We start from the raw sequence: 10809 nt of genomic DNA on the forward strand, positions 1-10809 counted from the left end.
CACGCCTTTAATCCCAGCACTCGGGAGGCAGAGTCAGGCGGATCTCTGTGAGTTTGAGGCCAGCCTGGTCTACAAAGGGAGTTCCAGGACAGGCTTCAAAGCTACAGGGAAACCCTGTCTCAAAAAACCAAAAAAAAAAAAAAAAAAAAAAAGAAAAATCAAGTGTGTGTGTGTATGTGTGTGTCATACACACATATGTGTGTATATATGCATACATATACACATATGTATATATGTGTGTGTATGTATAAAATATAATTATTACTACTATTTTTGAGACAGTCTCATGTAGGTCAGGCTGGCCTTGAGCTGGCTGTGACTCTGAACTCACCCTCCTGCTTCTGCCTCCTCTGCTGTGACCACAGGTGTGGGTCAGCAGGGTTTATATGTGCTGGGGATGGTACCCAGGACTTCATGCATGCTACATGAGCTCTCTATCCACTGAGCCACACTCAAGGTCCCAGAAATGTTTATTTTGCTGCCTGGGTACAAAAAGGACAAGCAGGAACCAGGTTTGGTGGTATACAACTGCAATCCCAGCTCTCAGGAGGCAGAGGCGGGAGGGAGGATCAGAAGTTCAGGATCTGAACTGAAGGCCATCCTGGGCTACATGAGACCTTGTCTCAAAATCAAGCAAAACACAGGAGGCCCCAGGAGAAGTGGCTTCTAATGCACCTAATACTGACAGACGGCTGTGTGGCCCAAGAGGGCACAAGATGCCCCATCTGAGCAGAATGCACAATGGCACACGGAGAAAACAGACAGGTTTCAATACCAGCCCCGATCAAGATCTGAGTGTATTTCAATAGAAGAACTGTCTCTCCCTGAGGGTTCCCATTGCCCTCTGAGGTCCTATGTACAAGACACTGCTAAATCTGTTTTTAATTTCCATGGGAAAGTTAAAGGGTTACTTAACAAAATAACTATCCAGGGTGAAGAGGCCCAGTGTTCTCTGTGCAGGCTTGTCCCTGGGGATTGCAGCTCCTGAGGAAGCCTCAGCCTCTTGGCCTCACCTGGCCCCTTCTTCCCCTTGTCCCCTAGATTTGATCACCAAGTTGTAGGGACCAAAGAAAACACGTGTGACCCCTGTTTTGCCTGCCCCCCCCCCGAGAGGAGTCTGTGTGCTGGGGGCCTCATCCCCAGTCAGAGGGTATAGGGGCCTCTCACTTGTGAGGGTGCCCCTCCATACCGCACCGCAGGCAGACTGTCTTGGATGCTCCAGGGGCTGTGACAAACGGGCATATGGATTTAGTTCTGCTCTGCCACAACGTCATTTACACAGAATCCCAGCTGCCCTTCCTGGAGAGGGATGGTTTCTTCTGCTGCCTCCTGTCCTTGTGTTCTGATTGTGGGTTTGTTTGGTTTTCCTCTTCCTTCCTTTCTTTTTGTACAAAGACAGCGGTGGTCTGGATGGGCTGTTGTTCTTACTTGTCAGTGTTCAGGTAACCCACGTGCTTCAGCAGGTACAGTTCTGTTGATCAATTTGCTTCCGACAGGGTTCCATGGTGACGGCAACACCCACCCCACTGCGGCCAGATGTCATCCGTGTCACCTCACTCCAGGTGTCAGTGTCTGGGTCATAGCATTCCACACTGTCCAGAAACGTGTGGCCATCATAGCCTCCTGCAGAGAGAATGAAGAGATGGTCACCTCCCCCAGAGGACTCAGTCTAACGCCCATGAGAAGACAACAGAAAACAGGAAGGGGAAGTCACCTGTCTGTAACACATGGGGATGAGGTGGAATGAAGCCCAGTGGTAGAACCCTTGCCTAGACTTCCCAGTGAAGCAGGGTGGAGGCGTGGGGGGGCAGGAGGGGGGTGGGGAGTGGCTCAGTGGTAGATCCCTGCCCAGAATCCCCCAGTGAGGGTTGGGGCTTGGCTTGGTTACAGAACACTTGTCAAGCACTCGGGTGTTCCTCAGGTTCCATCCTCAGCACCAAATCTTAAGAAGACATAGAAGACATATAGACACAAGAGTCCTTTCCACCCTGACCCACTTCTTAGCCCTCACCGAGGACATAGATTTTGCCCTGGTGCACAGTAATCCCCAGTGCACTCCGTCGGTGCTTCATGGGGGCTACAAAAGTCCAGGCCTCTGTCTCCACGTCGTAGCGCTCCACGCTGTTCAGCTGGTCCTGCCCATCGTAGCCCCCCGCCGCGTAGATACAGTTGTGTAGCGCACAGACCCCTAAACAGAAGCACAGCGGAGAGTCACTCTGAGGCCTGGTTTAAGGGGGCCCTCAGGAGCCACCTTCCTCCCTCATCACTCTTTCCAGGAGAAGCCCCTTAGAAATCGAGCTGGAATTTGGTGTGGAGGAGCAGGCCTGCCATCCCAGTGCTGGACAGGCTGGAGGATCGTGAGTTCAAAGTCATCCTCAGCTACATAACGATTCTGAGGACAGTGTTTGATCCTGACTCAAACAAAACAAGATGGAAGAGAGGAGGGCAGTCTTCCAAGACTGGGCTGGGTGGGGTCTTTCCCGCACACCCACTCACCTGCCCCACTTCGGATGGTATTCATTGGCGTGACCATCCGCCACTCATTCCTCTCGGGATAGTAGCACTCTGCTGAGTTGAGCCGGTTGGTCCCGTCAAAGCCTCCCACCGCAAACAGCAGGCGGTTGAGCACGGCCACTCCCACGCCTATCCTCCGTGTCAACATTGGTGCCACTAAGTGCCACTCATCCCGATCTGGCTCATATCTGCAAAGGACACGATTCCACCATGGTCACCCCAGGAACCACAGCTGGCCTCCTTACAATAAGCCCCACCCTATCACTTGTTTCTTTAGCTCTATTTAGAGCTAGGGTCTTGTGTGTAGCCCATGCTAGCCCAGAATTCCAGATCCTCCCAGTGCTGGGGTGACGGCAGGCAGCACCTGCTGCCTGATGCTTTCTCTCAAGGGAGGGGTGTTAGCAGCTCCATCTCCAGAGTAAAAAACTGAGGCTCACAGCCATCAGCTATGGAAGTGACAGTCAGGTCCTGTCCCTCAGCAGGTTCACCCTGTGTGCTGCATCGCCTGTGGGCTTCACCTCACCGGAGCTCATGGCCTCACATCACGAGGTTTGCATCAGAAATGCGGGGAAGGACATTCAGGATCACCAAGGGACATCAGTGCATGTGTCCAACACCAAAACCCAAGAAAGTCTGACAACTAGGCTACCGCTCAGACAGTACTCCTCCAAGCAACATCATCAGAGATGGGGTGAACACATCCGGTTGGCCGGCAGCATCCAGTCCATACCTGTGTTCCTGGAGTTATTAATAGTGCCCCTGTCCTTCTTGAAGGCGGCCCACTCCAGGTGACACATCGCCCCATCATCCTATTCACAGACCACACACACACACACACACACACACACACACACATTGGAGGCCCCTAGGGCATAGGTTTAAAATTCCCTTTGCAGGTTGGGGTGGGGTATCAGGGGTAGAGGGCTGGCCTAGCATGCACAAGTTCCTAGCTTCCTACCTTGCTTCAAGCCCTAAATGTGTGGGGGATAGTTGTCTGTCTGGAGACAGGGTCTCTTATATCCCAGGTTGGCCCTGAATTTGCCATACAACCAAAGACAACTTTGAATTCCTGATTCTTCTGTCTCGACCTCTCAAGCGCTCAGATGACAGGTATTACAGGCTTATGTGGTGCTAGGTAAAAGCTCTGCCAGTCACAGCCCTGGCTCTTTTCTTTCTTCCCTTCTCTCTTTTGGCAGTACTGGGGTTAGAACCTAGAACTGGGTGCAAGCCAGGGACCAGTGCCCTACCACTGAACTACATCCCTGGTCTGATGATATATTTTATCGTAATCATACACAATTAGCATAATATATTTCACGTATTGTGGTAATTCCCATAGTCCCCAGCGTGCTGACGATTCCTATAGGTTTGGGACAGCCCTCCAGTACTTCCCAAGTCTGGACACTGAGGATGAACATGCCATCTGCTCAGCCTCCTCTGGGGGTGGGAAGAACAGGTGCCCTCCCTTTGGGACCCCGTGCTCACCTCTCCACGCTGCTGTGGTGGATGCAGCCGTGGGACCCCCCGACTGCGTAGATGTGGCCGTCTATGACCCCCACCCCGATGCGGTTGCGCGGCACGCTCATAGAGGCACAGGGCGACCACTGGTTGGTCATGGGGTTGTAGCAGTCCAGGGCACTGGAATCGGTGTTGCCATCGGGCGAGTTGTTGCGGCCGCCCACAGCGTACAGCAGCCCGCCCACCACGCAGCCAGCCAGGCCGCTGCGTGGCACTTGCAGATCCGCCAGGCGCAGCCAGGAGCCGTCGCTCGGGTTGTAGGCCTCCAGGTAGCTGAGCGACTGTCGGAAGTAGCCGCCCGCTGTGTAAATGAGGCGGCCCACCTTGGGCGCGCGGCAGGGCACGGACTGTGTGGGCTTGTGCAGCGTGAGCTCCTGGAAGATCTGCACCAGGTAGTCCTTGCAGCGCGCGTCGGCCTGCAGGATCTCGCACTTCTGCAGCTGCGTCTGCAGGAAGTGTGGCGTGAGCGCGTGGCAGCGCACGGCCCGCAGCAGTGCCTGCACGTAGAAGCGCCGCTGAGGGCAGTCGTACTTGACCCAGTCGATGCACGCGTGGAACACCTCCGACTCGCAGCGCACATTCAGATCATCACGGCTGATGAGCGTGGCCAGCTGGCAATGCGATAGGTTGAAGAACTCCTCCTGCTTGGCCACCTGCAGGGAGCGCAGGTGAGAGGCTGCGCTCTGGGAAGCCCTCCTGGCCTAGCACCCACACAAAGGGTACAGGCCACACAGTGGGGTCTCTTTATGCATCTGTATTGTTTGATTTTGGTTTTAACTTTTAAAAAATGTATAGCTAGGCATAGTGGCATACGCCTGTAATTCCCCCACCCCTCAGGAGGCAGAGGCAAGAGAATGTCTTGTCAATTCAAGGCCAGCCTGGTCTACGTAGCCAGTTCCAGACCAGCCAAGAGGTGATTGTAAGATCCTGTTTCAAAAATAAATAAATAATTGAATCTAGTCTGGCCTTTAATCCCAGCACTTGGAAGGGAGAGGCAGGAGAACGTCTGTGAGTTCCAAGCCAGACTGGTCCACATAGTAAGCCCTGCTCTCAAAACATATTTTTAATTACATTTGTTTATTGTGTGTGTGTGTGGAGCATGCCACAGTTCATGTCTGGTGGATAGTTTCTTGCCTTCCATGTGGGATTGGTCTTCAGGCTTGGCAGTGAGAGCCTTTACCAGCTCAGAAAGGAACTGGGTTTGTTTGCTTGGTTGAATGGCTAGTTTTTGAGGACTTCACTTCAACCCCCAGGATTCATATTATGGAAGGAGAGGATCAACTTCTGCAAGTTGTCTTCTGACCTCCACATGAACTGTGGCACATGTATGCCCCCTAAATAAATACAATAAAAACTTTAAATTAATAAGAAAAAATATAGGAGGTCAGCGTGGTGGCACACGCCTTTAATCCTAGCACTTGGGAGGCAGAGGCAGGGGGATCTCAGTGAGTTCCAGGCCAGCCTTGATGAAGGTGGGTCTTGTATTTATCTGTTGCTTTCATTGGTTAATTAATAAAGAAACTGCCTAGGCCCATTTGATAGGCCAACCCTTAGGTGGGTGGAGTAGACAGAACAGAATGCTGGGAAAAAGAAGCCGAGTCAGTGAGTCGCCATGATTCTCCCACTCCAGACAGACGCAGGTTAAGATCTTTCCTGGTAAGCCAGCTCGTGGTGCTACACAGAATATTAGAAATGGGTTAGATCAATATGTAAGAGCTAGCCAATAAGAGGCTGGAACTAATGGGCCAGGCAGTGTTTAAAAGAATACAATTTCCGTGTAATTATTTCGGGGCATAAGCTAGCCGGGTGCCCCGCCGCAGCCCCACACAACACAGCCTGATCTACAGAGTGAGTTCTGGGACAGCCAGGGCTGTTACACAGAGAAACCCTGTCTCCAAAAACCAAAATAAAATATAAAATAACTGACAGGCTGTGTCTCAGACTGGCATTTTTCCGATGCAGGGCTATTTTGTACAGATGATAGACACCTCAGGAACGAAACAGAAATTCAAGTGGGCCCTGGTGGTCCAGGTCTCACACTTGGGACCCTGACACATGCGAATCTCAGTTTCCAGACAAGCCTGGGCTATGAAAACCAGCGGTCTCAAAAGTCTAAATAAATAAGCAAAATACATTTATGCCGGTCCATATGGGTGTGTGTTGGGGAGTGGCCTGGAACTCGCTATGTAGTAGAGCAGGCTGGCTCCAACTCATAAAGCTGCCTGCCTCTGCCTGCTCAGTGCCAAGATTAAAGGTGTGTGCCACACACCTGGTTTATGTGTGGTGGGATGGAACCCAGGGCCTCACGCGTGCTGCACAAGTGCCGCCAGCTAACGCATGTTATGCCTGTTTTGACCGCCACCCATCTTGTGAGGTCAGGTGTGGAACTGTCCACCTGAGGGTGACATATGGGCATTCAGAGCATTTGAGACTCGGGACCTGGGGACTGTGATGTTCGGAATGCACTGTCGTGTCCAGGGCACAGCCTCTCTGGTCACTGCCACCTGTGCTGCTGGCTGTGACGTCTCCAGGGACTTTCCTCTTACCTTCCCTTGAAGACTTCCCGCACTAAGAAATGAAAATGAAAGCAGTAACATTACCTGAGACCAAGAAAGACCAAGCAAGGCTGCAGCTCTCTCTCTCTCTCTCTCTCTCTCTCTCTCTCTCTCTCTCTCTCTCTCCCAGAGTGGCCTACAACTCTCCGTGATCCACCAGCCTCTGTCTCCAGAGTGCTGGGATTAAAAGCACCATCACATCTGTCTTGTTCCAACTTCTGACCCCAGACAAAGCAGGCTGCTGACACACTGTGAGAACTTATCTTCCCTGTTCTTAGGGTCTCCCAGATTAGGGGCTCATAACCTGAGTTTTCAGTCCAGCAATATGGCTTTGTGGGTAAAGGCACTTTCTGCCAAGCCCTATGACTAGAGTTAACCCTAGAAGCACATATAAGGTAGAGAGAACCAGTTCCTGCCAGTTGTCCTCCGACCTCCACACAAGACCAGCCTGTCCATGTGTACAAACACACATGTGAACAAATGTAAAAAAGTTAATTTTTACTTTATCAGGGTATGGTGGTGTGTGCCTCGTGATCTCAGAATATGACAGCAAGGACAGGAGTTAAAAAACAGCTTCAGACTGGGCAGTGGAGGAGCACGCCTTTAATCCCAGCACTTGGGAGGCAGAGGCAGGTGGATCTCTAAGTTCCAGGCCAGCCTGGTCTACAGAGCAAGTCCCAGGACAACCAGGTCTACCTGTCTCCAAAAAGAGACATTGTCTCAAAAAAAACCAAAAACAAACAAAAAAAACCAAACTAAACAAAACCCCCAAAACCAAAAACCAAACCAAAACAAAAAACAAACAAAACCAAAAGTACACCTTAATTAGACTGTCGAAAAAATGAGGTCCTGGGGCTGTGGCTCTGGGGGTAGACTGCTCACCTAGCAAGCACAAAGCCTGCGTTCCACCTCAGTCAACTGTGAGCATGAATGTCTGTAATCCCAGCACTGAGGAAACTGAGACAGGTGAGACGGCTACAGAACCAAATTAGGGCCAGCCTGAGCTACATGAGACTCGGGGGGACAGGAGGAAGGAAAAAGAAAACACCGAGAGGCTTTCCTCCAGACTCCTTGTGACAGCTGAGCCCTCGTCCTCACTCACCTCCCCGAAGTGCATGTAGATATACTCCCGGGCACGCTGGTGAAGTTCAGTGCAGCCAATCTGCTCGGCGAAGTTGGCGATGCCAATGGCGTTGCTGGGGTCCAGCTGCTGCACGAGGAAGTCGCTGCAGGCTCGGACCACGCTGTCAATCTGATACATGACCGCCCCGTTCATCACATGCAGCACGCACTTCTCGCCCACGGAGATGGAAGCCGTGTAGGCAAACTCAATAAGTCGCTCCATGACCTTAGGGTGGATGCCTTCAATGGACACCACCTCCATGCCCTGCTCCCGAAGCCCATTGGTGAACATGGCCTTAAAGACCGGGCTGGAGGAGGCCAGCACCACCTTGTGAGCCATGAACTGGGCAGCTGGGGTGTCTTCGTATTTGACCTGCAGCGTCACATCACAGAGCTGCTGGCTCAACCGGAGCTCGTTCATGATGCCGAAAGCCTGCTTGGTGTGGTCCTCTAGCGTGTAGCTGAAGGTGCGGTTGCCATCCTGGGAGGGCGTCACCTCGGCCTTGCACTCTGTGGATGCGTACATCACCGCGTCCCCTGACCCCTCGGGGCACTTTGACCCTAGAGGCAGGAACTGGCTGCTGCGGGGAGCCCCGCTAGGCCTGGGTTCTGGCTGCATGGGGTTCCTGGTGAGAAGGTACAGTTGCACCGCTAGTAGTTAGGGGCCTGGAAGGAGGGAAAAGACGGGGCTGGGAACTGCAAGGTTAGGCCAGAGCCTGCCACGCTTCCTTTTCCTTTTTTTGATCCTTTCTTTTTATTGATCTTTCTTTGTGCTGGGATTACGGTTTGTGCTACTATGCCCATCCAGGCTTCCTTTTTGAAAAACTATGCTATGCAATGGTTTCTAGAGCAGTTTCCCAAGCCAAGTAAACTGGACACACCCGGCTCCATTCAAACTAAGTTCTCCCCAACTCGCTAGCCTGAAGGCCCGGCTAAGAAACGCGCCACATCATGCCCCTTTCTGCTCAGAATAGTCCAACACCCTTCACCGAGCCCAAGAGTGGAAACCCACCCCTCCTGGCCTGCCAAGTCCCAGGTAGTCAGCCCCTTTCCAAACTCTTCACTCCTCTGTCCCAGCCATCCTGCCCTCCCTTCCAACAAGTCAAACTCCTTTCTTCAACACCTCACCAAAACTTAGAGAGCCTGCCAAGTGTGTACTAGACACAGCAGGAGGGCAGAGAAGGCCTGAAAATACAACAAAGTGTGTAGAGGAAACACGAAGTGCCCACGTTCTGGGACAGAGTGGAGCATCAGGACCGCCCACGGTGGGCAGCAGGGACTGAGGAGACCCTGGGAGACCTGGGGCCAGGGGCCGTGGAGAGAGGGTCTGCAGCTGGCTCCCCAGGTTCTGGGGCTCAGCCTGGAGTCGCACCCCCACCCCGTGTTGTGTCTATTGGAGCACCGTGGGGGGTGGGGGTGAAATGCTCCAAGGGCCCCAGTAAGTGAGCGACTGTCACGCGTGACCACACTCTGCCGGAGCTCAGGCCTGGCATTACGCAGGGGGCTGTGCAGCGGCGACCCGGTGCCCGGTGCCTGCTCGAGCGGCCACCCGGTCGCTCGGAGGCGCAGCCTAGATGCCTGGAGAGCCCGCAGGGCCTGGTCCGGGGCCCGGCCCCGGTGCGGCGCACTCACCCCGCCATGGCCGCGCTCCGCCTCCGCCTCCGCCGCGCGGGTCACGGTGACTAAGCACAGCGCGCCACCCTGTCACAATAAGAGTCCCGGGGCGCCGGCCGCGGGCGACCCCTACCCTCCACTCGCCGGCCGCGGCCGCCACCCTACGCGGGCGGACGGGCTCGGCGACCAGGGTGCGCACTTGGGGGGGACACGCGCTTCCCCCACCACCACGTGCACGGCCCCACGCGCGACCGCGGACGGCACTCGGAGCTGACTCCCCACCGCATCTCCGCGGGCGATCGCTCACCTCCGTCCCACCCCCCGGTGTCTCTGTTGGTGCCACGCGTCCAATCCGCGCCGCCGGGCCGCCACGCGCCACGCTTCCGGGAGGAGCCGAGGGGGACCCGGGGGTCCTTGGAGCCGGGGCAGCAGTGCTGCGGGGTCGCGGGCGGCACGCGTGGGAGGAGCGGGAGGGCGGAAACGAACGGCGGGCACACAGAGGCGGTTCCAGCCCTTCCTGCAGGTGCCGGGCGGAGGGAGCAGGGCGTGGGTCTGGGCGGCCCTAGGAGCCTGCCTCCGGGTTAGGCTGTCTGTACTCCTGCACCCTCGGACCCTCCCACACCCCACGCGGTCCAGCTAGACCCATCAGCCTGGTCGAGATATACATATATCTATTATATATATATATATATATATATATACATATATATATATTAGCTATAATATATTCTTTTAAAATAACTTTAATGTTTTTATTTCAATTTGTAATTTACTTTGTATGTATGGGTGTATGGATGTTTTGCCTGTATGTATGTATGTATGTATGTATGTATGTATGTATGTATGTATGCATACCGTGCGTGTGCAGTGCCTTCTGAAGTCACAGGTGATTGTGGGCCACCATGGAACTCTGGTCCTCTGCAAGAGCATCAAGTACTCTTAAATGATGAGCCATCTCTCCAGTCTTATAATTTACTTTTTTTATTTATTAATTTTATGAGTGTTTTGCCTGCATGTATCTATGTTTGTATGTACAGCACATGAATGCTTGGTGCCCACGGAGGTTGGGATTCCTTGGAACTGGGGATGCAAGTAGTTGTGAGCTTGCGGGAGCTGGAAATCAAGCCTGAATCATCTCTAAGAGCAACCAGTGCTCTTAACCACTGAGATGTCTCTCCAGCCCTGTAGCTTCTTTTTGAGACAGGGCCTTATTGTATATCCCTGGCTGGCCTTAAACTCACAGAGACCCTTCTACCTCCACCTCCTGCGTGCTGGGGTTAAAGATGGTTACATCACTCAGGGCTTGTTTACAGGAATTTTTGTGTTGTGTGTACTTGAGGGCAGGGGACCACTTGCAGAAACCCATCCCAGCTTCCCCTCAGTGGGGCCTGGGTAGAACTCAGGCTGTGTGTAAATTTGGGCAAGCAAGCACCTCCACCTGCTGAGCCGTTTTACAATCTCTCTCTCTCTCTCTCTCTCTCTCTCT

At 53.4% G+C, this 10809-nt stretch overlaps 1 protein-coding gene across 2 annotated transcripts; it reads right to left on the reverse strand.

The window, feature by feature from the left end:
• Window positions 1–462: 462 nt before the first annotated feature.
• Window positions 463–9892, reverse strand: Keap1 (kelch like ECH associated protein 1). 2 transcript variants are annotated; one of them, XM_057768256.1, is made up of 6 exons: window positions 9631–9892; window positions 7690–8375; window positions 4000–4685; window positions 2497–2702; window positions 2012–2188; window positions 463–1623 (listed from the first exon to the last, which is right to left on the reverse strand). In XM_057768256.1, the coding sequence occupies exons 2-6, from the start codon at window positions 8326–8328 to the stop codon at window positions 1457–1459; spliced, it is 1875 nt and encodes a 624-aa protein (XP_057624239.1). In that variant the 5' UTR covers window positions 8329–8375; window positions 9631–9892; the 3' UTR covers window positions 463–1456. The 2 variants fall into 2 exon arrangements, with proteins under 2 accessions (XP_057624239.1, XP_057624238.1); XM_057768255.1 differs by lacking the exon at window positions 9631–9892 and adding an exon at window positions 9342–9597.
• Window positions 9893–10809: the final 917 nt, after the last annotated feature.

The sequence above is a fragment of the Chionomys nivalis genome, chromosome 4 (assembly GCF_950005125.1).
Source record: "Chionomys nivalis chromosome 4, mChiNiv1.1, whole genome shotgun sequence".
Classification (NCBI taxonomy): domain Eukaryota; kingdom Metazoa; phylum Chordata; class Mammalia; order Rodentia; family Cricetidae; genus Chionomys; species Chionomys nivalis.